Below are 26,684 nucleotides of genomic sequence, written 5' to 3' on the forward strand. Positions count from 1 at the left end.
TGAAACCATTCCACCTCAGATAACCAGGCATTAGATTCTCACAAGGAGTACACAACCTAGATCTCTTGAATGCACAGTTCACAATAGGGTTTGTGCTCCTGTGAGAATCTAATGCTACCGCTGATGTGACAGGAGGCAGAGCTCAGACAGTAATGGTCCATCACCCACCATTCACCCCCTGCTGGGCAGCTCAGTTCCTAACAGGCCATGCACCAGAATCCGCACCCCAAGCACTGGGGACCCTGATATAAGGCACTCCCAGGTATAGAAATTTAAAATATGAAAATACCATGATCTCATGAAGTTTAATATTTACCATGTAGCATGAGATGTGTACTTTGCAGTAACAATAACTTGAATGTCAATAAACTGACTAATAAAAGAGGGTATGATTTTCTTGATTGTGTATGGTAATTAGAAGCTATGTGTAGATACGATATACAAAATAACATTACAAAAGTGAAAATAAATTAGAGTTAATCAAATAGGATGAATCTTAGAAACAGAGCTCAGTAAAAAAACAAAAAGAAAAAAGGCCATATATATGATTTTTAAAATAAGCAAAATGAAACATATATTGTACCTTCTACTTCCACAATGACGAAGTAGCTTCTATAGGACTAAAACTACTGAGAACTAGAAAAACTCAATTTAAAGAAAACAAACAAGCTGTTTAAAAGTAGTAAAGAGCAACTGAGTGCTTGAAGGGCAAAGATCTCAGAGAGAAAGGAAATATACTGAGGCAAAGTCAATAGTCTCTACTTCTTTCTTTCTTGAGAGATTTTTAGACCCTAAACTGTGCTGTGATAAGCTAAGAAACTAAACAGAGAGCAACAGGTAAGAGCCTAAGAAACTAAGTAAACCCTCTGAAAGTATTCCTATGCTAGGGGGCCAAAATTTGGAGTCCAGGTTCCACCACGAAAGAGATGGGCCTGGTAAACAACCCTAGCTTTAAGTCAAGATTTCCAAGGGACCATGTCCTAGGAGCATAAGAATAAAGGCAGAAAAAAAAAATAGAACAGGACATACAAAAAAAAACAAAAATTAGACTCTAATTGTATCAATGCTAAATTGGATTAAGGTTATCCATCCCTACATTAACTGCCTTCTGAAAGAAAATTAAATTCTCTCTGAAAAAAAATAGCATCCAGAGCTTAATAAATTTTTACATATTATGCCCAACAATCAACTAAAAAAAAAAAAATCAAGTATGTCAAAGGGCAGAACCAAACACCAAAGGAGAAAAAACAGAAAACAAAACTTACCATAGGTAATCAAGATATTGGAGTTATTAGGCACAGGCCTTTAAATTATCTGTGATCAATACATTCAAAGAAAAAAAAGGTAAAGAATATCACCTGACAACTAGAAAATAACAAGAATGAAGATAAAATATAAATTTTAGAACTTAAATAAATAAATAGATAACTTGGTAGGCTTAACAGCAGATTCAACACAGCAGAAGAGAGACCTGGAAGTTAATCTGTGGAAAGTATCCAATTTAAGCATAAAGAAAATCAAAGTAGGAGAAATACAGGAAAAAAAAAAAAAAGAGATATGGGATGTAGTAAAAAGATCTATGGGATGGAGTCTCAGAAGAGGTGGGAAAATGGTACAGAAACATTATCTGAAGAGAAACTGGCCAAAAATATTTCAAAATTGACAGAAGACATCAAGCCACAGATTCAAGAAATGCTACAAACCCCAAGCCAGATAAATATTACACTCAATCAAACCTGGACACATGGAAAAAATACTAACAACCAATGACTTAAAAAACAGCGAGAGGAGGATAAAAGACACCTTAACTTCAAAGAAGCAATAATAATCCTGAGAAGTTATATTTTTAAACAGAAACCATGGAACCAGAATATCTTTAAAGTGTTGGGAGGTCAGGGGGAACCAATACCTGTAAACTTAGAATTCTACACCGAGCAAAAATATTCAAAAATGAAGGCAAAAAAAGACATTTTTCAGAGACAAAAAAAAAAAACTGAGAGAATGTATCATCAGCAGGACCTCACTAAAAGAAATACTAAAGAGAATTCTTCAAGCAGAAGAAAAGTAACTCCAAAGATAATGCTGGAGACTTACAGGAAAGAAGGGCAATAGAAACAGTAAATATATAACAATCGCATATAAAGACTCTTAGTGTTTAAGGTCCTAATATTGTCCAAGAAGTGATAAACATATTATTCTAGTAAGCCAATGATCTATGTTATAATTTCTAGGATAACCACTAAGAAAATAATTGAAAAATGTGTAACTAACAAGCCTATAGAGAATAAAAGCCAATAGGAAAGCAACGGATTAATCCAAAGAAGACAAGAAAGGAGAGGAAAAAAGACAAATACTAAGGCAATAGAAACTACCAAAATTGTAGATTGAAACACGAACATATCCTAACTACCTTAATAAAAACGAACTACACACTCCAATTAAAAGAGTTTTATCAAAATGGATTGAAAAATTAAAACTCAACTATATGCTGTTTTACAAGACACATGCCTTAAATGTAAGTATACAAAAATGTCTAAATGGAAAAGGATATACATGCAAAAACTCATCAAAAGAAAGCTGATATAGATACAGTAGAGCCTAGGGCAGGAAACATTACTAAAAATAAAAAGACACATTATATAATAATAAATGGGTCAATCATACAGGAAAATGTAATAATTTTAAGTATGTGACCACTGAAAGACATGGCCTTAAAACATACAAAACAAAAAACAAAAGAGCATATACTATATGATTCCATTTATTAAAAACTTCCAAAAGTCAGCATACTGGTTACCTTTGGGGAAGTGTATCAATTTGGAGGGGGCACACAGGAAGCTATGAAGGTGCTATGAATGTTGTGTTTCTTGATCTGGGTAGTGGTTACAAAGGTATGTTCATTTGTTAAAATTCATAAAGTCATTTGCTTATAATTTCTGTATCTTTTGGTAGGTTGGTTATCCTTCCTTAAAAACAAACTATATTTAAAAAAAAAAAAAAAGCAAGAAAGTGATTTAAAATATTCAAGACAGGGATTACCTCCAGCAGGGACAAGAAAGGACTGAACATGGAACACCTTGGGCTTTGACAGTATTGGTAGCATTCCTTTCCTAAACTCAGTGGCTTATTCACTGTACTGTACTTTAGACACACTTTACATACTGCTTTAATATACATCTAAAATACTCGAGTTTTTTAAGAAAATAATTCCTTATACACTGACATGTCAATAGTAGCTTGTCTGTGGTTAGGCTCTGGGTTATTTTATTTTTATTATTTCTACTTTTCTGTTTTTTCCAATTTTTATAAAATCACCCTGTATTTCTTCATAATTTTTTAAATACTAATTTTTACAAAGGAAAAATTTATCCCAATTCTCTACCTCAGTTTCCCATAAAACACTTTATATAAAACATATGTTATATTCCAAAGGTAAAATTCTAAATAGCTATACAATAATTGATGGATAAATTAAATTATTAACAAATTATGGCCGGGCGCAGTGGCTCACGCCTGTAATCCCAGCACTTTGGGAGGCCGAGGCGGGCGGATCACGAGGTCAGGAGATCGAGACCATCTTGGCTAACATGGTGAAACCCCGTTTCTACTAAAAATACAAAAAATTAGCTGGGCGCGGAGGTGGGCGCCTATAGTCCCAGCTACTCGGGAGGCTGAGGCAGGAGAATGGCGTGAACCCGGGAGGCGGAGGTTGCGGTGAGCCGAGATTGCGCCACTGCACTCCAGCCTGGGCAACAGAGTGAGACTCCGTCTCAAAAAAAAAAAAAAAAAACAAATTATGAATAAACTTTTTAGAATGGATATGTTCTATAGCGTGATTCTGCCGACAGTAAAAGAGATATCGGTATTTATCAAAACTAACTGAATTGGACACTTAAAATGAATGTATCTTATCAGACGTAAATTACACCTTAATAAAGTTGATTTTAAAAACTATTATTGCACATACATTAGAAGCAATTAGATAAGAACATTTTACATACAGTACCTACAAATTCCACAGTTTTCACAGTGATACTGCTTCTTATCTTTGTCAAACAAATGGCATATATCGCAATAATATTCTCCAAACAATGTGCTACATTCTTCACAAGTCTGTTGGGCCTAAAAAAGACACATAATTTAAAAACTGCAATAAACTAAACAAAACACTTTGAGTTACCATTTGAATATCTAGAACTTATGTTCAAGTATATGCAGTTCATTTTTACAAGTTTTGAAACACCTAAACCAAAGATATTGCTTATTCTAGAAGTTAAAGAAATCTTATTTATAATACTTTTGGTTAAATTTTTTCAAACCACCTTAATACAGCTTTTAAAAAGAAAATAGAAATGTCATAAAATCTTACATGTTGAATTTTTTCACAGTTTATGCACTGCACTTCCTTCACTTTAAAGCGATCTAGTTGATGATCTTCATTGTTATCATGACATAAGCGGCAAGTATAAAGCTTGTCACAGCAAGGTGCCTAACCCCCATAGAGAAAAAAGAGATATAGTAAGAAGCAAAAGAAACTAAGTGTGCAATACAAAAAGAAAATTTCTTCCTCCTCCTCCTGGATGGAACTGAAAGATTACGCCCAATAGATCAGTTGCTAAACTGATGCTAAACATAACATTTCACTAGTTTCTTGGCATATTTTATGTTAATTCTTCCCTTCAACATCACTACGTCTGTATGAAGTTGAACACAACTTTAAAACAAAAGAATTACGAAGGAAACCCCTAGATTGAAACACTAATCCCACAACACCTGATATGCTTTGGCTGTGTTCCCACCCAAATCTCAGCTTGAATTCTATCTCCCAGAATTCCCACGTGTTGTGGGAGGGACTCAGAAGGAGGTAACCGAATCATGGGGGCCAGACTCTACCGTGCTATTCTCGTGATAAGGAATAAAATCTCATGAGATCTGATGGGTTTATCAGGAGTTTCCACATTTGCTTCTTCCTCATTCTCTATTGCCACCACCATGTAAGAAGTGCCTTTTGTCTCCCACCATGATTATCAGGCCTCCCCAACCATGTGGAACTGTAAGTCCAATTAAACCTCTTTTTCTTCCCAGTCTTGGGTATGTCTTTATCAGCAGTGTGAAAACAGACTAATATAACACCCCAATTTCATTCTGAGCCTAAACAGCAAACAGGCAACCTCTTCTTAGACATTTCCAGATAAATTCATTTACGTTAAAAATAATAAAGATTATATTCTTATTTTACTAGTTTTTATTAACCATCAACCTCGTATCTAATATTGCAGAAAACGCAACAACTGTAAGAGATAGCCCTTGTTTTCAAGCATGGCAAAAACTGCCAGTTGTCCACCAAAATCTATCCTCTCCTTCCTGGGCACAATTGTTCAGCTATATCAGACAGATGGCCATATGCCCTAAAACATGACAAAATGACACAACAGAAAAATCTCATCCCTGGAGTGACCATGTGGAACAAAGCCTCATCACCAATCCACATCACTCGCCTTGGAATTGTTAAATGGAAAGAAATAAAACCTTTATTCTTTAATTTACATCACTGTTGGGTTTTTTCATTACAGCAACTTTACCATTACAAGTATATCAAGAGATTTCCAGGCCAGTGAGCTAACTCAATACTTTCCAAGACACTGTGACCTTGCAGATCCACTCATTTCTGAAGGCTTCCTATGCCTTGACTTACCATAATGTAGCTCATTCCTTAAAGATTTTAACACTTAACTGGCTTCCTTTTTCTGCAACTCTCAGTTCCTTGACTTTGTCATTTACAATAAGCTTGTCCTCCAACCCACTATTCTCATAGGTACACCGCAGAACAGTAGTTTTCAAATGCTTTGGTCTCAGGATCCCTTCACACTTTTTAAAATTACAGAGAATCCCAAAGAGCTTTGGATTATGTGGATTTTATCTATTGACATATACCACATCATAAATTAAAAAGGATAGGTTTTTAAAATATTAGTTCTTTTTAAAAGTAACAAACTTATTACTTGTTAACATAAATAACATATTTTAATGAAAAGTAACTGTATTTTCCCCCCAAACAGCTGAATTCTTGTATCTGCTTATCCATTCAAACAGTTGTGGCTGAAGTACAAGAAGAAACTCTGGCCTCACACAAATATGTACACTGGAAAAGAAAGGAGTATTTTAATAGCCTTTTTGGAGAATTATGGATATCATTCTCTGATATTACACTAGAACAACAACTCTTAAAGGGTAGTTGCAACATGAAATCTGAAATCTTATCAATGAACTTTTCTTCCTTGGTTACATTAAAATCTATTATCTATCTTGCACTTCAAATGGATGTTTTACTCATGCATTGGTCATTTGGAAAATACCAGTTCAGTGAGTTATTTACATCTTCTAAATGTTCACACATTTAACATGCCATATCAAAAAATCATATTCATTAAAAGTCTTTAGGGATTGAAGAAAATCTCACCAAAAAAAGTCTTTTAAAAAGCTTCCAACCTCACAAAAGCTAATAAAATTTTCCAAAATTCTAATTTTTGTGTGAAAGCTTGAATTTTATCACTGGCAACAAATACTGTCATTTTCATTTGTAGTGAGTCTCACTTTTCTCCTTTTTAAGAAAATGTCTGCCAACTACCCAAATGTGAATGACTACAATTTTTTCAAGTAAAAAATGCTGTTCCATGAAAAAAAGCAACTAGTTCACTTTACAATCCAATTGCACAGGAGCTTTTCCTCAAGACAACCCTCTAATTTTAGTTTGCAGAAGTGTTTGATCAAAACTTCCCATGTCATTGAACAGCATATTAAAAGATATATTCAAGGGTTGAGATTTGATTAAAATTAACGATTTTACTGCTTTATCAACATTTTTAAGTGAAGCTGGCTTTTTAAAAAAACTATAGGTGTAATATAGTTCAGTGCCACTGTCTTGATTCAAGCTAAGGTACTAGCAATACTAAACAGTGCTTTTCCACCATCAATGCGTGTGTCAACAGACTGAAAAAAAAAAAAAAAATACCTTAGTGTTCATAGAAAGTAGTTTTGGCCTTGCAGATCCCCTGAAAGGACCTCAGGAATCCCCAGGGGTCCATTCACCACACTTTGAAAACCACTGCTACAGAACAACGGCACCCTCTCTGCATCTCAATTCCAAACATGAAATTCTCTAACCATTATCTCCTCCCTAACTTACTCCAAGTCTCCCCTTGCAACACCCTAGTTCCCTTCTCTCTTCCTCTACACTCATGGATAACAATCCCAACCCTGGTTAAATCCCACTTGACTTATATCTGAAGCAGCTGAATATGGCTAGAGAAAAAGCATCACCATCCTTGCTGGTTCATATGAAGTGGACACTTACTATCACGTTTCCCTAGTCAATTCTCTCATTCTTCTAGAGTCTAAGACCTAAGATTTAGATGATCATTTCACTTCTTCTCCTCTGGCTTTAAAACTCTAACAACTCTTTCTCCTTAACACTCTGCTGATGACCTTATTTCACTATAAAAACAATAAACATACTTCCTGCTGACAGGCCTGAAAAGAACATCCTCCTATAAGCTCTATTAACTTACTTGCAAATACACCTCATTCTCTGCCTTCCCTTAGGAAGAACTGACAGTCTATGTTTCTAAGGCCAACTCCTTCACTTGTGCACTGGATTTCATCCCCTTTGGCTACTCAAGGACAATGCCCTAATAGTTTTCTCTCTCTCTCTCCTGCATCATAAAATGTTCTCACTCTATTGTATCATTTCCTAGAATATACAAACATGCCGTAATACTTCCTCTCTTAAAAAGTAAAAAATATGGTGCCAAATCTCCCAGCAACCACACCTTATTTTTTGCTCCCCTTTACAGCTAAACCCCAAGAATAGCCTATAAGTGCTATTTTCAATTCCACTCCTTCCATTCTTTCTTAAATTCACTCGAATCCTGATCTCTCCACTAGAACTCCTCTTGTCAAGATCACCAGTGACCTCCTCATTGCCAAATCCAAAGGGCAATTCTCAGTTATCTTACTCAAACAGCTGCATTTGACCCAGTTGACCACATCCTCCTTGAAATACTTCACTTGGCCTCTGGTATTTAAGAGAGACAGAGAGAGAGAGAGGGAAGGCAAAAACTGTTTGACACCCAGGGCGAAGTATCTTAGTGCTATGATACACAGATCTAATTGTGTGGTTTATGGGGGGCGCCAAGATGGTAAATTCCGTTTTAGACCTCAAGTTTTAAAGAATAATACATCTCAGTAGAAATTGAATCATAAGGATAGCATTCACTTTCCTTACACAACACTTAGTGGATGACCAACACTTTTAAGGAGCTTCATCCAGTTCAGTGGAGCAATGTTCATGAAGCCATGACCTACAGAAAAGAGTTTAGGATGCACGTACAGGCCTGAGACTAGAACTTGCTTCTAGTAATGAGGCAGTGACCAGCAAGGCTGACTTGTGAAGTGAAAGAACAAAAAATAATAATACTCAGATTGACGATGACAGTAATAGTCATGGTGGTATATATTTACTACTCATTTACTTCAGGGAATGCACCCTGTTAAACACTATACACGCCCTTTAGTATATAATCCTCATACACTTTTATGAAACAGGCGCTATCATCTCCATTTTACATACGGGGTAAAGAGGAGCTAGCTAAAATCACAGTTATTAAAGAGGAGAGCTAAGATTTGGGGATAGGGTGGTTGAGGTTCCAAAGCTCAAGTTTTCTAAGCAAAATTTTTGTACTGTTTCTTGCAAGGAAAATCAGGAAACTTCAACTGAATACGTGCCAATTTAAAAAAAATACAGATTAAGAAGTTTTCTCAAAGTAACAATACATGCTTATTAGGCACTTTCCTATACATAATTTCCTATTTAATGGCAATTACATGATTGTCTTCTTTTTTGGGACACACGTTTTCTCCTACGTCTGAACATACCCATTGCCTCTAAAATGAAGCTGGCAGGCTATAAAACTTTACCACAGGAGCTGAAATCGTACTCGGGTTCTCCACTTGCTTATTTCCATTATCTCCACTTCCATTATTTCATCACACACCTGAACGGAAAACCCCAGTACAGGCCCGGGGCTGCCTCCGTCTACTTCGGCAGCAAAAGACGAATAAGCCCACTGGCAAAGAGACCACTGTGCAAGCCTAATCACTTCCCAAAAAAGAAGCGTTTTGCTTTAAAGGTACGAAGCAGGTAGAAAAGATGGGGCTTATCGCCTTGCCAAAAACGTTCTCCTCAAGAAGAACCCAGTTCCAGGTGGAAAAGGTATCCTGAAAATCAGGTTAACCTCAAACTTAAATCCAAGCCTAACCGCCTGCCCAGCCCGCCCCAGCCCAACCCGACGGAAGCTTGTCAGGGAAGAGCCCATAGAAGGCGTCACCTTCAGGAGACATCCTCTGTCATAGTGCTCGCAGCCCCGCTGACCTCGCTCTTGACCGCTGGCGCCATCTTCCCGGGCCGTCGCCGCCATCTCCTCCACCTCCCCTCACATTCCACCGATCCTTCCCCCAGGATAAAAACCACGCCCAGAGAAGCTGCGCCTCTCTAGCACACCCCTCCCAGCCCCAGCGGCCACCAGCGACAATATGGCTCCTAAGCACGTGACCCGGGGCAGACGGATTTCCGGTTCCCGGGGCTACAAGGCGGAAGCGAAGGTAGACGCAGTCTCCGTCGTTGACGTTAGTCGCAGTCTTCGCTGCTAACGGTAATAACTCTTAGGTAGCCTGTTTTCCCCCAATCGCTACCCGCCCAAATCTCAGGGCGTGGTTCGGCGCGAGGTGGGCGGCAGCGGCGCGGAGACGCTGGTTGGCCCCAGAGAAAAGGACGCTCACTGGGCGCATCGTTACCTGTGACGGGCCTCCCTCTCTCCCTCCGGTGGCGGGGAGCCTGGAGAAAGGGGCGGAGCTCGGCCCGGGCCCTGGGCTCAGCGGGTCCCGCGCGCCGCTCTTGGACCCAGGGCACTCGCTGGCACCTGGAAGTGCTTCTTGCTTCCTCCCTTTCCCGTTTACTTGCTGTTCATTCCAAGTATGTACTGACATTCACTATTGCCAGTCACCAGCTAAACCGTGAGGACAAAAAGTAAGGAAAAATAGACACACTCCACCGTGACCTCATGGAACTAACAAGACTGGTGGAGGAGGAAGACATTAATAAGAGCAATCACTGCAATAAGTGTAAGATAACAACCTGGAGAAGTGCTAGGAAGAAGTGTGTGTCCTGTGGGAGCTAATGTTAGAGCAGCTCTGACAATCTGGGTGTCAGTCAGGGAAGGCTTTCCTGGGAAAGCGATGCAAGCCGGGGGCTGAAAGATGGGTAGGAATTAGTGTGCAAAAGGCTTTTTGGCACAGAGAACATGGTACCTGTCAGAAGGTGGAAGGGAAATAAATGTACAAGCCAACAAAATTGAAATCAGACTCGGGGTACATAGCTAAATGTTTCTCCTTATTAAAGAGTCAAGGCCCTGGAAAATGATGTAAGCAAAGCTACAGGTGTTAGAAGAAGATATTTGTCTTTAGCTTTCTATCCTGATTTTGTGTTTCCTAAAACACCGGGAAAGGGAAAATATTCCCCTTCAGCTTTCCAGTTACTGACTCTTAACATTCTAATTTTCTTTCAGTTTTGTTATGAGTTGCTAAAATGGTGAAATGCTGCTCTGCCGTTGGATGTGCTTCTCGCTGCTTGCCAAATTCGAAGTTAAAAGGACTGACCTTTCACGTGTAAGATTTTGCTGTAGTTAAGCCAAATACTTTGGCCATGTTATAAAAAGCAAAAGACAGTTCTACTTAAGTCTTCAATTTTGAACTTTAGTTCCCGAGTCCTTTTTAAATAACCTTTTTGTTAAATTTGAAGTGACAATGTGATACCTTTACATGTTTATAATTTAGTTTAAAAGTTTTAAGATACTTTAAGATATCAGAGACTGGTTTACAAAAAATACCATAAGGCTAACTTTTGCTAATATTATTACTTTGTATTTTATCACACCGCCAAAGAAATTCAATGTTGTTTACATATAGTTTACAATCTGAATGAAGGAGCTTTGCTCGAATATATTGCCCTCTGTATTTAGAAATAGATCAAGCATAGGTTATAGAGAAAAAATATAAATTACAGGTTCAGACCAAGGGATCTTTAGCTGTGTTGCAAGTAAATCAAAATGATTTTGGTTTCATATTTTAGCCATTCTCCTGACAGCCATGAAGGAGTAAGTGAAGGAGTAATAAGATTTAATAATTGTTCACTTGTTAAAGGTTTATTTTGCTGCTTTTGTGCCAGGCACTGTGCTATGTGTTAGAGAAAGATCTCCTAGCTGTTTTGTTAGATATAATAAATCAAAAATGAGCATATATATCCTACCTTATTTTAGAAAAATTTGAACGAGCTTGAAAATTGAGTAAGATATGGCTATTGGGCCTTCATATCTCCCAAAATAGCACTGATCTCCAGAACTCCACACTCTACAGCTATTCTCTGCATTCATTCACTAAGCATCTGTAGACCTGCTATGTATTAAATGCTGTACTAAGCAATTTTCTGATGCTGACGAAAGAATGGAATTACAAGGGGCCCTTTTTATCGAGGATAAATTCTGGATATTATTTCAGATAGGAAAAGGCCCAAGTGATAATTCTTTTATCATCTATAGATGAATAAATACCTTCAATTGTGGATCTTACTATAAGATGCTAAATATCCATTGAAACTTTTCTTCCTTATGAGAAAAATTGAAATGAGGGCCATATATCTGCAGCATGATTGGCAGAAAATCTGAATATTAAAACGGAAAGTAACAAAAGCATGAATTATGGCTTCCTAAATATAATTCTCAAGACTAATAAACTAGTTAACGAATCAATTTAGTCACAGTTGTATAAGGCAGCTTTAATTCAATTAGATAGCAATAGTATTTGATTTTAAAATATTTTTTGTATTTTTTTTCTAGATTCCCCACAGATGAAAACATCAAAAGGAAATGGGTATTAGCAATGAAAAGACTTGATGTGAATGCAGCCGGCATTTGGGAGCCTAAAAAAGGAGATGTGTTGTGTTCGAGGCACTTTAAGAAGACAGATTTTGACAGAAGTGCTCCAAATATTAAACTGAAACCTGGAGTCATACCTTCTATCTTTGATTCTCCATATCACCTACAGGTTTGTTTATGAGATACTATTTGCCATCATTGCTCACTTTTTTTTTTTTTTTGAGATAGAGTCTCGCTCTGTCACCAAGGCTGGAGTGCAGTGGCGCGATCTCGGCTCACTGCAATCTCTGCCTCCCGGGTTTAAGCAATTCTCTGCCTCAGCCTCCTGAGAAGCTGGGATTACAGGCGCCTGCCACCACACCTGGCTAATTTTTGTATTTTTAGTAGAGGTGGGGTTTCACCATCTTGGCCAGGCTGGTCTTGAACTCCTGACCTCGTGATCCACCCTTCTTGGCGTCCCAAAGTGCTGCGATTACAGGCATGAGCCACCGCGCCTGGCCATTGCTCACTTTTTATGATACTGTTGAAGAAACTTCACCAATCTTGCTAACATTTTTATTGTTTGCTTATTCATTTGAAGTCCATTCTTGAAGTTTTAAATTTGTAGACTGCATCTTCAACTTTTGTAATGTGTAGTAGGAGTATTTTACCAGTAACCACTCATAAATATTTGTACATTACTAAGGTTTGATGAAATTGACTGACTGTAGGAATTAGCATAACTCAAGATTTTTGTCTAAAAATGGAAGTTAACATAAGAAGGTTGAACTGATGTTCGAAGTTGGCAGTCCTTAACACTGGGGCAGAAGTCAAGAGTAGAACCACTAACAGGACTAAAGTACTTGTAAGAGCCACATACATGCAAGCATAAAGTCTAGGTAGGATCAGAAGGAAGAAAACCAAAAAAGAGATATAAGAACAGGAGAAGAAAAGGTCAGGAAAAGAAAGAACAGTCAAATAAGTAAACGCTAATTGAATTCTGTGTTTTTTCTGTGTAATATTCCCATGAGTTGGCTGCCTCACCCTCAGTATCTCTCTTGACTTTACATACCTGAAAGTGAATTTCTAGAACCTACAGACATTGATTGATTGATTCCAATGTGGAAAATTCAGGGAGAGCCTCCATTGAAAGGGATCTCCTTCCTGGCAGCTAAAAACAAGAGAAGTAGCCAGAAGTGTACCCGCTCCCATGCAGTCCTGGTCACTTTCTGCAGTTAGTCATATTGTAGAATCTGAGTGATCAGGTAGAGAATGCCTCACTTTCTTCAGTGCTAATAAATATACAGTATTTTGGGAAAGTTGCTCTAGGGCTTTTGTTTTTTTCCTATCACCAACGTGTCATCTAGCTGTAATGTTAAGGGGACCTTAAGAAATATGGGCATAATAAATCAAATAAACCATAAGTTACTGACTTTCAAAAACTATTGATTTTCTTATAAATTTTTCATTTTAGAAAATAAGATTTTAGGAGCAAAAATAAAATAATCACACAATCCATAGATAATACTGTGAACACTTTGATCTCTATCTTTGTAATTATTTGTAAATATGCATCTGTACTTACATAGATAATCTCCTGGAAGTAGAATTACACTGTATACCTTTTCCTTTATTTGCTTTATTGGGTTTTTTAAAATAGTCTGTACTATGTGCCAGGTGCTATTCCAAGTACTTTACATATCTATTAACTCAGTCCTTGAAAGAACCATGTCAGGTAAATACTATTATTATTTTCATTTTATCACTTGAGAAAACTGAGGCCCAGAGAACTAGAATGCCTTCCCCAGGGTCACACCTCTATTAAATGGCAGAGGCTAGATTTGATCCCAGCCATTTTGACTTCAGAGTCTGCTATTAACTACTACTCTCCATGACATTAAATATTTTCCTACACCGTAGCTTTCAAACTTTAGTCTACATAATGATTTTCCAGTGAGTTTGTTTAAAATACAGAATCCTACATCTTCCAGAGAATTAGATTCAGTAAATTGGAGTGTACTTTCTAAAAAAGCATCCCAATCTGTTTGTGCTGCAGATCTATGGATCACATGTTTAAGAGAAACCTATGTAGACCATCACTTTTTTTAACTAAACTTTGTGTTGAAGTAAAACATATTTATGGAAGAGTGCTTATAAGTGTACAAATCAGTGAGTTTTCACAAAGTGGGTATACTCATGTCACTCCCGTCAGACCAAGATATAAAACATTACAAGTGCCCCAGAAGCCTCCCTCACATGCTTTCCCAGTCACTACTGTCTTGACTTTATCACTGTCAATTATATACATGGAGTCCTGTCTACAGTATGTACTCTGGCTTCTTTAGCTCAACATCTTGTATGATTCATCCACATTGTAGCATGAGATACTGGTCCATTAATTTTCTTTGCTGTATAGTATTGCGTTGTACAAATAAACTAATTTCTTCGTTCTACTATTGATAAATGTTTGGGTAGTTTTTCACATTGGGGCTATTATAAATTGTGCAGCTCTGAACATTTTGGGGCATGTCTTTTGGTCCATTTATGTACACATTTCTATAGGGTATATATACGCTTCAATTAGAAGTGGGAATTACTGGTGATGTGGATGTTCAGCTTGGATACATATTGCCATAGTTTTCCAAGTTACTTTTGCACATTTATAGTCTTACCATCAGCGTATAAGAATTCCTTTGGTTCCCTATCCTTGATAGTAGTTGGTGGCGTCAATTATATAGACCATTTTTTACTGACCATATAGTAGTTGATCCTACATATGAACAATAGTATATGTAATCAGTCTTCAATATTGTGTATAGGCTGTCATCTTTCCTTATTTTAAACAGGACTAAAATGAACATTATTGTAGCTGGCTTATATCCTTATTTCCTTGAACTAAATTCTGCAAACAAAATTGTTGGATCAAAGACTATATATACTTTTTAAAGATTGGCTTTTGATAAAGATCATCCAAAGCCTCATTAGAAAGCTTGCACCAATCTATCCCCCTACTAGCTATGTGTAAGAATGTCTACCTACCGTAATCCTTGGTATAAGTTGTGTTTGTAAACTTTGCTAAAATTGATAGGCAAAATGTTATGTTATTGTGTTAATGTATCTGTGAATACTCCTGCATGTCTATGTTTTTTCATATGCTTATTGGATATTTGTATTCTTTTGTGAGTTACTTATTCAGGTCCTCTTCTATTATCTTTTTCTATGCTGTTTTGTAAAAACACTGGATATCGAGGATAGGAATCATTTAACTGTCATCTACACTGCAGTTCCTTTTTTTTCTCCCCTTTTCTCCCACATTCCTTCCCAGTTACTTTTTATTGTTTGTCTTCAGTTCTAGTTATGGCATGGGTTTTTTTTTTTTGAAATTCAGGCTTTTTTCAATGTAGTCAATTCTATATTGTGTTATATGACGTTAGCCTTCCTCACCTTAAGATTTTATAAATATTCTTTATATTTTTTCTACCTCCTCATGGTTTTGTTTTTTACATAAAATTTCAGTACATGGAATTTCATTGTGGTTTATTATGTATAAAGGATACAACCGCTTTTCTTAATTAGTTGATTTTTACATGGTTTGTGGCCTTACTCCACTTTTAGAATGCCTTTATCCTAAAGGCATCTATCTACTTGATGATCTATTTCTAGATTTTTCTGTCTAGTCCTAACAGAAGAGCATACTATTTTAATTATTGTTACTGTATATTATATTTTTAATAGCTTGTAGGGTGTATCCTTCTACACTCTTCCTTTTTAGGAAAATTTGTGTTTTCAGATAACCTTAGAGTTGTTTTCAGAAAGTTCTTTTAAAATTATCTGGGTGGAATTTGCTGACTTTTAAAAGCAATTTCCATGAAAAGAAATGTGGTATTAACTTCACTATACAAAGTTAAGAAGGAATAAAAATTTAAGAAAGGACAAAAGTATCTCACTTGATGATTGTTATTAACTATTCTTAACAGGGGAAAAGAGAAAAACTTCATTGTAGAAAAAACTTCACCCTCAAAACCGTTCCAGCCACTAACTACAATCACCATCTTGTTGGTGCTTCCTCATGTATTGAAGAATTCCAATCCCAGTTCATTTTTGTAAGTAAATTACTTACTGAGCTCATGTTAATTCTTTTAAGATGAATATGTCCTCTCCATTACAATCAAATGTTTCAGAATCCTAGCAAAATCTAGGGGTTAATATGTAGTATCTACAAATAATATTGCTTCCTAGAGTCATTGTAATTTATATATATGCAACAGCAAAATAAAGGTAGTTAGTCCTTTGGTTACATATGTAGTTCATTGAAGAAAGCTTTTGCAAGGATATTTCTACCAAGGAAATAATTCTTCCCTCTAACTGCTATAATTTCCATATGAAATATGTAATAAAAAATAGCTATTTATTTAAGTTTTTTCAGTCAGACACATACAGAGTATTCAAGCTTGCATTTATTTATTCATCTCATTGCTTATTCATGTTAGAGGCAGGCATGGAATCTAGATCTCTTTTACTATCTTGATTAATATAGCTTTATAATAATTTTTTTTATTTTTGTGGGTACATAGTAGGTATGTATATTTATAGGATACATGAGATATATTTAGGTATACAATGCATGATAATCACATTAGGGTAAATAGGGTATCCATCACATTAAGCATTTATCTTTTATGTTACAAAAAAATCCAATTACACCTTTAGTTATTTTTAAATATACAATAAATTATTGTTGGCTATCGTCACCCCGTTGTACTATCAAATGCTAGATCTTAGTCTGTCTAACTATATTTCTGTACCCGTTAACCATCCCCACTTCCCCCCTATCCCACTACCCTTCCCAACCTCTCATAACCATCATTTTACTGTCCTATGTCTGTGGGTTCAATTGTTTTGATTTTTAGATCCCACAAATAAGTGAGAATATGTAATGTTTGTCTTTCTGTGCCTGGCTTATTTCACTTAACATAATGTTCTCCAGTTCTATCCATGTTGTTACAAATGTCTAAATCTCAGTTTTTTAATGGCTCAATAGTACTCCATGGTGTTTAAGCACCACGTTTTCTTTATCCATTCATCTGCTGATGGACACTTAGGTTGCTTCCAAATATCGGCTATTGTGAACAATCTGCAACAAACATGGGAGTGCAGATATCCCTTTGATGTACTGGTTTCCTTTCTTTGGGGTATACACCCAGCAGTGAGATTGCTGGATCATATAGTAGCTCTATTTTAGTTTTTTGAGGAACTTCCAAACTGTTCTCCATAGTGGTTGTACTAATTTCCCCCAACAGTGTACAGGGTTCCTTTTTTTCCACATCCTTGCCAGCATTTGTTGTTGCCTGTTTTAGGTATAAAAGCCATTTTAACTGGAATGAGATATTTTCGCATTGTAGATTTGATTTGCGTTTCTCTGACGATCAGTGATAATGAGTACCTTTTCAAATGCCTGTTTGCCATTCGTATGTCTTCTTTTGAAAAAATGTGTATTCAGATGTTTTGCCCAGTGTTTAATCAAATTTTTAGATTTCTTTCCTGTTGAGTTTTTTGAGCCCCCTTATATATTCTGGTTATCAATCCCTTGTCAGATGGATAGTTTGCAAACATTTTGTCCCATTCTGTGGGTTGTCTCTTCACTTTGTTGATTGTTTCCTTTGCTGTGCAGAAGCTTTTTAACTTGATGTGATCCCATTTGTCCATTTTGCTTTGGTTGCCTGTGCTTGTGGGATATTACTCAAGAAATCTTTAGGCCGGGTGTGGTGGCTCATGCCTGTAATCCCAGCACTTCGGGAGGCCAAGGTGGATAGATAGATTGCTTGAGCTCAGGAGTTCGAGACCAGCCTGGGAAACATGGTGAAACCCCATCTTTACCAAAAATACAAAAAAGTTAGCTGGGGGTGGTGGGATATGCCTACCCAGCTGCTCAGGAGGCTGAGTGGGAGGATCGCTTGAGCACTGGAGATCAAGGCTGCGGTGAGCTTGATCGCATCCACTGTACTCCAGCCTGGGCAACAAAGTGAGAACCTGTCTAAAAAGAAAAAAGAAAGAAAGAAATCTTAGCCCAGACCAATGTCCTGGAGAGTTTCCCCAATGTTTTTCATAGTTTGAGGTCTTAGATTTAATTCTTTAATCCAATTTGATTTGATTTTTGTATATTGTAAGAAGTAGGGGTCTAGTTTAGTTTTTCTGCATATGGATATCCAGTTTTACCAGCACCGTTTATTGAAGAGACTGTCTTTTCCCCAGTTTGTGTTCTTGGCACCTTTGTCAAAAGTGAGTTTGCTGTATGTGTGTGGATTTGTTTCTGAGTTCTCTTTTCTGTTCCATTGGTCTGTGTGTTTGTGTTTAGGTTTATGGCATCTTTAACTTATCACAGGCTATGTTAAAGTGGTATTACTCCCCTTTATATACAAAAATCTTATAGTCGTATACTTTCATTTTTCCTTTCTCAATCTTTGTGCTATTGCTGTCATGCATTTCACTTTTACATATGCTATAGACTCCACACCATTATTGTTATTATTTTTGTTTAAATAGTAAATTATTCTTTAAAGAGATTTAGATAATAAGAAAAAAATTGACATCCATGTAGGTGCCATTTCCAGGGCTTTTCATTCCTTTGTGTCAGTCCGTATTTCCACCTGTTATCATTTTGCCTACAGGACTTACTTTAACATTTCCTATAGTGAAACTATGCTGGTGATGAATTCTTTCAATATTTCTATTTCTTAAAAAGTTTAATCTTCACTTTTGAAAGATATTTTCACTAGGTAATCAAATTCTAGGTTAACAGTTTTAGGGGCTGGGGCAGTTGTTTTTTAAGATGCTGCCCTGCTATATTCTTACATGCACCATTTCTAATGAAAAATTTAATTAATGTCATACTCACCTTTATTCTCTATACCTAATACTTCTTTTTTTCTTTGCTTTTAAGAATTTTTCTCTTTTTTAAAATTTTTTATTTTTTTATTTATTTTTGGAGACAGGGTTTCACTCTGTCACCCATGCTAGAGTGCAGTGGCACACTCACAACTCACTGCAGCCTCAACCTCCCAGCCTCAAGCAATCCCTCCACCGCAGCCTCCTGAGTAGCTGGGACTTACAGGCATGTGCCACCATGCCAGGCTAATTTTTGTTTGTTTTTGTAGAGACCAGATTTCTCCATGTTGCACAGGCTGGTCTCAAACTCCTAAGCTCAGGTGATCCCCCTGCCTCGGCCTCTCAAAGTGCTGGGCCAGGCGTGAGCCACCGTGCTGGACAATAATTTTTGTTTTTTTCTACTGCTTTTGCCTAACCTGATGATGATATGCCTTGGTTTCATTTTCTTCATAGTTCTTGTAATTAAGATTTGTTGAGCTTTTTTATTTAGCAGTTTATACTTTTTATCAAACTTGGAAAAATTTTGGCCATGATTTCTTCAAATATTTCTTTCTATCCCAATTTTTCCCCTCCTTCAGGGATTCTAATTACGTGTATATTAGGGTGTCTGAAATTGTGCAACAGGTTGCTGATGCTTTATTTTTTTTTTCTAACTCCTTTTCTCTCTGTAGTCCATACTGGATAGTTCCTGTTGCTGTAACTTTACATTCACGAAATCTTTTCTTCTTCAAAAAATACACTGCCATTCTCTCCAGTGTATTTTTTTACCTCACACATCAGTTATCTGTAGATATTCTAGTAGTCTTTTTTATATATTTTATGTACTTAACTTTTTGAATATATGGAATACAATTTTAATAACTTTCTTAATTATATTGTCTGCTAATTCTAACATTTGTGTCAGTTCCAGCTTGGTTTCCACTGATTGATTTATCTCTTATTGTGACTAATGTTTTCCTGCTTATTTGCATGCCTGGTAAATTTTGCATGCCACGAATTTTGGGTTTTAATTTGCCAGATGCTGGATATTTTTGTATCATGTTTTCTTGAGCATTTTTCTGGGGTACAGTTAGTTAGAAACTGTTCGACCCTTTCAGATTTTACTTTGACAAGACTGTTTTGTATACTTACTGTCCATGAATCTTGACATTTTCAAGTCTGGCTAGTGGGAATAGTGGCTATGCCCTGTGAGCACAGGGCACTCCTAATCTCTGGTTGTTCTTTCCTCAGCCTTGAGTAGTTTCCTCACGTGCATGTGCTGATCTTACTCCATGGAATACTCAAGGGGGAGCCTCTGAAGATCTTGAGTTTTTTTCTGTGCAGCTCTCACCTGTCTAGTACTTTGTCCTGTGAACTGTAGCTACTTTGGTCTCCCTGGATGTTTTGCACTACCTCCTCAGCTCAGTCTGCTAAGCTCTGCCTGGGTTTCCCTTCCTTGCCCTGAGGCCTAGAAACTCTCACGCAGTTAGCTGGAGCAGTCTTAGGTCTCACCTCTTTGTTTCCCATCTGTCCACAATAGCTGCTGTCCTTGCCAAATATCCATTATCTTAAAAGCTATTTTTTCTGTCGTTTAGCCTTGTGTTGGTTCTTTGAGGTAGGGGTCAATCCAGTCTCTGTTACTTCATGTTGGCTGGAAATAAAAGTCTTCTTTACTAATTTTAATATTAAATAATAGCTTTTCAAAATTATTTTATAGTACCTTTATAAGCTATGTCAGTGTTGTTTTCCGTATTTTCAAATGAAAAAGGATTAAAAGCATACCCAGCAAATATAAGCATAACCATAATAAACACCGAGAGGAGTTGTCTCTTGAAAATTCCAAGACCAGAGTCCTCTCTAAATCCCCAACACCGAGCCTGAGAACCTGCTGCAGTACTCCTTTCCTGTCATACCTTATCAAATGCAATAGCCATCCAATAAAGTAACCCAGTTAAAAACTTAATTTAAATTTGTTTCATAGGTAAAAATTAAACTTAGCAGCACCACATTGAATGAACAAAAGCTGTAGAGTCATTGCAAGTGTCATGCTATTCATAGAGATAAGTGCTTCCCATCCATAATATTCTGCAGTCCTTGTGTATGCCTGGCCTTAGTAAAAGGAGGGATGCCCTTAGCACCCTAAATATTGCTTCTACCCCCATCTTCCTCCTGTGTTCCTTAAACCTCTAACTATCACCAACTTAAAGATGTTCTCTAGGCATTGTAGATGAAGAAACAGCTTAGACCTAGTTGTAAGCTTTTATCCAACTACATATCTGTCTGATTTAATAACTTGGTGTTTATGTTTTTAGGAACATAGCTACAGTGTAATGGACAGTCCAAAGAAACTTAAGCATAAATTAGATCATGTGATCGGCGAGCTAGAGGATACGAAGGAAAGTCTACGGAATGTTTTAGACCGAGAAAAACGTTTTCAGAAATCATTGAGGAAGACAATCAGGGAATTAAAGGATGAATGTCTGATCAGCCAAGAAACAGCAAATAGACTGGACGCTTTCTGTTGGGAGTGTTGTCAGGAGAGCATAGAACAGGACTATATTTCGTGAAATAATTTCATGTTACGTTCTACCTAAAATTGTCATTGGTACAAATTTTTATAAAATCTTATTTACCATCACTAAATAATATCCATCATTTAAAGTGCTGCTTTGGATTCTCTGGAGCATTATGCATTATAGTTGTTATCCAAAGACTTTCTTGAAAATATGCAGAAATTTGTGGTAATTATGTATTTGTGTGACTTGTGACAATTAGGTTTTATAGACCTACACTGGTGCCAGGTCACTATTGTAAGATGTTAAAATCTCAAGAAAATTTCACAGAGCTAAAGAAATGATGTCAAATTAGTCACATTAAGCTGTAGTAGAAGGAATTGGACACTTCTCCAGATTTTTGTCTTCAAAGGAGTACCTTTACTTACATGTGCTTTATGGTAAGTACATTGAATTTTACTTTAAATGCATTTTACTACAAAGCACAATTCATTTGTAATACATATCCATCTTGGATTCAATCCAAGGTGCTTTAGCTGTCAGTAGTACCAAAGGATCTTTTTACAAGGCTTCCTGTGGTATCGACTCTGAGAATAACTCATAGTGAAGATCTGTGGGCTTTTAAAATTGTTCAGAGCCAATTTAAGAAGACCCCTCATGAAGTCTCAGTTTTCAGTACAGTACATCATTCCTCCTCACTAGCAGCACTTTGATGTAAACCAGAATAGCTTTAAAAGACAAAAGGGATCATAGATTTGATTTTTAAATGGTTATTCGCACTGACAGGTCTGAATACTTTGCTTCATGACTATTTCATCATAAAGATACATGTTCAAACTCTGAATGCCGGTACTAGCTCTATACTTTAAATACTGCCTTGTATTTTATATATAAAGTAATATTGCTGACATTTTAAAAAAATACAAAATACAAAAGAAACCATTAGAAATTAATAACTGTGGCTCTTCTGGTTGAAATAGGAATTGGAGAGAAAGGATTAGAATATTTTAATTAGGGGAGTAGATTATTGTCCTAGGGCTTTTATTTAGAGAAATGGATAATTTAAACAGCAGCTTTAGAATAGCTTCTTACTGAATATGCAAAAGAATAATTCCTTGTTATTTCCTAATTGATCCAAGTCTCATAAATTTAGCATTTGTCATAATTCCTTACCGAAAACAACTGAAATTAAGAGTCATAAATACTGTGGGTTAGAATAAAAACCATTTGCCAAAGCAACACTCTACTTAGAAGCACATGTACATACACGGACCTCATTCAGAAGTCCAAGCTGTAGCAGTTAGAATTTAAGTGTCAGCTGTTTCATTGTAGTAACAAAAATTGAATTGCATTTTGTGCTCAGTTGTTTATTGTAATTTTATTTTTGTTACATTAATATTAGTTAAGATAATGGTCACTTGAATTTTTTGTATTTAAGAATTTTCTGTTTTAATGCATGTTACATTTTTATGTAGGATTCCAAACATTACCTCTAAATGGGATTTAACCCACATCTGCGAGATCAGCATTATGCTAAGAGGAAATCACTGAGGCCATATCTTTTTACAACCTGAAAAAAGGTAGTAAAAAAAAAAAAAAAAAAAAAAGGCCGGGTGGTGGCTCATAACTGTAATCCTAGCACTTTGGGAGGCCAAGGCAGGCAGATCACTTGAGGTCAGGAGTTCAAAACCAGCCTGGCCAAGATGGTGAAACCCCATCTCTGCTAAAAATACAAAAAAAATTAGCCGGGCATGGTAGCGCATGCCTGCAATCCCAGCTACTTGGGAGACTGAGGCAGGAGAATTGCTTGAACCCGGGAGGCAGAGATTGCAGTGAGCCAAGATCACACCATTGCACTCCAGCCTGAGCAACAGAGCAAGACTCCATCTCAAAAAAAAAAACCACTTTCATTAATTACCCATTATTTATTTTAGTTACTTAATTTTGAGTTCATAAATGGACACCCTAATGGAAAGTTTGGGTATGATCTTAGGTTTTATGGAGATGTTTTCAATAGAGATTATTTTTCCCTCACCCTATTTGTGAACATATAAATTAAAGTAAGAATATATAAATTAAAGTAAGACAATGGAGTAAGTAAGAGGGTGGATCCAAACACAGTATGTCTAAATTCTAGCACTCTACTGGCTGCCTAGAATACACCAAACCTGGAAGACCTTTCCAAGAGTAAAATCCCAGTCTGCCACTATCAAAATTGCCACAGTCACTTTTACTACTTGTGTTCATAGTAGACTCAGCACTTCTTTTTCACTGGACCTAGTATAACTGAGAAATAAATAACTGTGTGCAAAATATTGGTATCATTAAGGACCCAGAGCTGCCCATTTTCTCTTTATTCTAATAGGAAAACAATTACTGATAGAAATCTGAGATTAAAAATCGGGTCCTCCCTGTTGCTCCAAAAAAATACCTAAACACAGTACGTATCTCAGTCCTCTGTTCCCAGAGATTCCAGCCTACCCCAGGAAAGAACTGTCCTGTATAAAGCAAAACCCAAGTCATCCCTCTCCAGAAGTTTCTCTGGCTGCCAAGCCTGACCCTGAGGGTTCCACTTTGCTTTAAAAGCTAGGAATGGCCTCTAGAGCCAGGAACACATTAATACAACAGTTCAACCTCAGCACCAAGTCAGGTACGAAGCACTTGATATGTGGAATTTATATCAAGTTTAAATTTCTGGAAATAGACTTTGGTTGCTAATGACAATTACAATTATACCATAGTCTGTAATTGGAGAAAAGGTGAAATGTTTTAAATATATATTTAGTTTTAATAAAAAGATAGAATTATTACAGAAATAATCGAGAGAGAGAAAATCTATTATTTATTTGAAAAATAAAACATTTTATCCAGTAATGTGTTATGTGGTTTTATACATTGAGTTATTCAATAAAATGGGCAGAGAAAAATGAAGAGTACATATGTAGAGGTTTTGCTCTAATTTCTCCTCCACCAATAACTCTAATACAGGGTCTGCAAGGTTAGATGACCCACGTAGCAGGCCAGCTCTCAGCACAATATGGACCTACCATAGAGCCCTTTTCTGCTTTGGCCCTCACTCAAAACTGTCAGATTTGATGTCACCCAGTATATAAAGGAGAGCAGCATTCCTAGATGTGAAATATGCTGCCTTTAGAACCCAAAGAGGCCTGTCAGGCATTGTGCTTAACTTCATAGTGGAACATACAAGTTGTAAATAACTTGTCTCTTACTTTAGAGGGGATGTCTTAGCATGCCCCAGATCACTGGATACTTCTCCCCCAAAATTTTACTGATGTTATAGGCTCCTGAATTTCATAAGTTTTATCTCACCCTCTGGAGCACATGTGCTTTATCAAGGCCTCCAATTAACTAGTCCTCCCATTGAATTAACATAATCCATTAGTAGAGTGAAGTAAGTGATTTTCCATAGAATGTGTGGTCTAGACTTCTTTCCATTATAACAGAAGCAAGATTATTAACATAGCCTTGGGGACAAGACCATATATGTATACTGTCATTTTTTCCATGTGAATGTCAGCCATTTCTGATCCTTTAATAGGGATGGAAAACCATGCACCCAATGGTTATATGGCATCTACCCACAGACATGTTAATCTGCTCTAACAAAGATGCCACATCTGGCACAGCTGTAATAAGGGCTACTAGTTGGTTGAATTGTCCTTAGTCCAACTGTCATCTTGCAGGATCTATCTAAATTTTGCAGGGGACAGAATGGTTAATTAAATGAAGAAGAGATAGTGGAGGCCACCATTCATGTCTGTCTTGTATGTCTGTAAAGGTAGCACCTTAGTGAGCTCCACAGAAAACTCTGAAACTGGGGTCGTACACAAAAATGAGTTAACATAGGTATGAGACTGCTATCCTTGGAAAGGCCTGCAAGGTTGCAAGGTTGGTTCTTGAGTGGCATCTGGAAATTTGGATTTGGGGAGGGCTTCCACCATTCCCTAACTGATAAGAGTAGCTCACTGTGCCAGACTGTTTGTACAGACAATGTGGTTTATGCAGAACACCCAGTTTCCTTCTGGGAGTCTGGATTTGAGAATCTGTTAGGTAAAGGGGGGCTGTATGACCAGCCCCAAATAGAACTTTGAACATTGAATCTTTAAAGCTTCCCTGGTAGACAACATGTGTATTGTCACAGTTCAGTGCTATAAGACTTGAATGTGTCCTGTGTGATTACACTGAGGAAGGACTCAGAAGCTACACCTGGTTTCCTCTAGACTTTGTACCATATGCCTTTTCCCTTAGCTGATTGTGCTTCTTTTTTGTATCCTTTTGCTATAATCGTAGCCTTGAGTACAACTATATGCCAAATTCTGTGAGTCCTTCTAGTGAATCATGAAACTTGTGTGTGCTCTTGGGGACCTCAACACAAAATGACCTTCCAAACTTGTCCTGCGTTATGGCAAAGAAGCTATATTAGTCCATTTTCACACTGATAAAGACATCCCGAAGACTGGGCAATTTACAAAAGAAAGAAGTTTAATGGACTTATAGTTCCACATGGCTGGGGAGGCCCCACAATCATGACAGAAGGCGAGGAAGAGCAAGTCACATCTTACATGGATGGCGACAGGCAAAAAGAGCTTCTGCAGAGAAACTCCCTTTTTTTTTTTTCAAATCATCAGATCTCAGGAGACCCATTCACTATCACCAGAATGGCATGGGAAAGACCCGCCCCCATGATTCAGTCATCTCCCACTAGGTCCCTCCCACAACACATGGGAATTATGGGAGCTACAAGATGAGATTTGGGTGGGGACACAGAGCCAAACCGTGTCATTCCGCCCCGGCCCCTCCCAAATCTCATATCTTCACATTTCAAAACCAATCATGCCTTTCCACCAGTCCCCCAAAGTCTCAATTCATTTCAGCATTAACTCAAAAGTCCGCAGCCCAAAGTCTGATCTGAGACAGGGCAATTCCCTTCCACCTATGAGCCTGTAAAATCAAAAGCAAGTTAGTTACTTCCTAGATACAATGAGGTACAAGCATTAGGTAAATACAGCCATTCAAATGGGAGAAATTGGCCAAAACAAAGAGGCTGCAGGCCCCATGTAAGTCCAAAGTCCAGCAGGGCAGTCAAGTCTTAAGCTTCAAAATTATCTCCTTTGACTCCATGTCTCACATTCAGGTCATGCTAATGCAAGGCATAGGTTTCTATAGTCTTGGGCAGCTCCGTCCCTGTGGCTTTGCAGGCCTGGTTCAGCCTCCCTCCTGGCTGCCTTTATGGGCTGGCATTGAATGTCTGTGACTTTTCCAGGCTCACAGTGTAAGCTGTTGGTGGATCTACCATTCTAGGGTCTGGAGGACGGTAGTC

The 26,684-nt window shown here is 37.2% G+C and overlaps 2 protein-coding genes across 5 annotated transcripts in view; one reads left to right on the plus strand and one right to left on the minus strand.

Annotated features, from left to right (window-relative positions):
• Window positions 1-10,150, minus strand: part of RCHY1 (ring finger and CHY zinc finger domain containing 1) — a 35,676-nt gene extending 25,526 nt beyond the window's left edge. The window contains exons 1-3 of one of the 4 annotated variants that reach the window (XM_003265752.3): window positions 9,387-10,150; window positions 4,370-4,489; window positions 4,007-4,122 (exon numbers count right to left, since the gene is read on the minus strand). In XM_003265752.3, coding sequence (XP_003265800.1) covers window positions 4,007-4,122; window positions 4,370-4,489; window positions 9,387-9,476 — 326 coding nt within the window. In that variant the 5' untranslated portion in view covers window positions 9,477-10,150. The remainder of the gene's footprint in view (window positions 1-4,006; window positions 4,123-4,369; window positions 4,490-9,386) is intronic. The other 3 variants (XM_012499563.1, XM_030818991.1, XM_030818992.1) reach the window with 3 other exon arrangements.
• On the plus strand, window positions 9,639-24,217 carry THAP6 (THAP domain containing 6). The gene is made up of 5 exons (XM_003265755.2): window positions 9,639-9,710; window positions 10,623-10,722; window positions 11,949-12,156; window positions 15,944-16,069; window positions 21,143-24,217. Exons 2-5 carry the CDS (start codon window positions 10,643-10,645, stop codon window positions 21,395-21,397), a joined length of 669 nt encoding a protein of 222 aa, XP_003265803.1. The 5' UTR covers window positions 9,639-9,710; window positions 10,623-10,642; the 3' UTR covers window positions 21,398-24,217.
• Window positions 24,218-26,684: the final 2,467 nt, after the last annotated feature.

Source organism: Nomascus leucogenys, chromosome 9 (assembly GCF_006542625.1).
Source record: "Nomascus leucogenys isolate Asia chromosome 9, Asia_NLE_v1, whole genome shotgun sequence".
NCBI lineage: Eukaryota > Metazoa > Chordata > Mammalia > Primates > Hylobatidae > Nomascus > Nomascus leucogenys.

What these genes read in the sequence shown, in the direction of transcription:
- THAP6 (XM_003265755.2), top strand. Translation starts at nt 10,643, where the DNA reads ATGGTGAAATGCTGCTCTGCCGTTGGATGTGCTTCTCGCTGCTTGCCA. An exon ending in ATTCTCCATATCACCTACAG is followed by an intron (nt 12,157 to 15,943) that starts GTTTGTTTATGA and finishes TATTCTTAACAG; the next exon opens with GGGAAAAGAGAAAAACTTCA. An exon ending in TCCAATCCCAGTTCATTTTT is followed by an intron (nt 16,070 to 21,142) that starts GTAAGTAAATTA and finishes TTATGTTTTTAG; the next exon opens with GAACATAGCTACAGTGTAAT.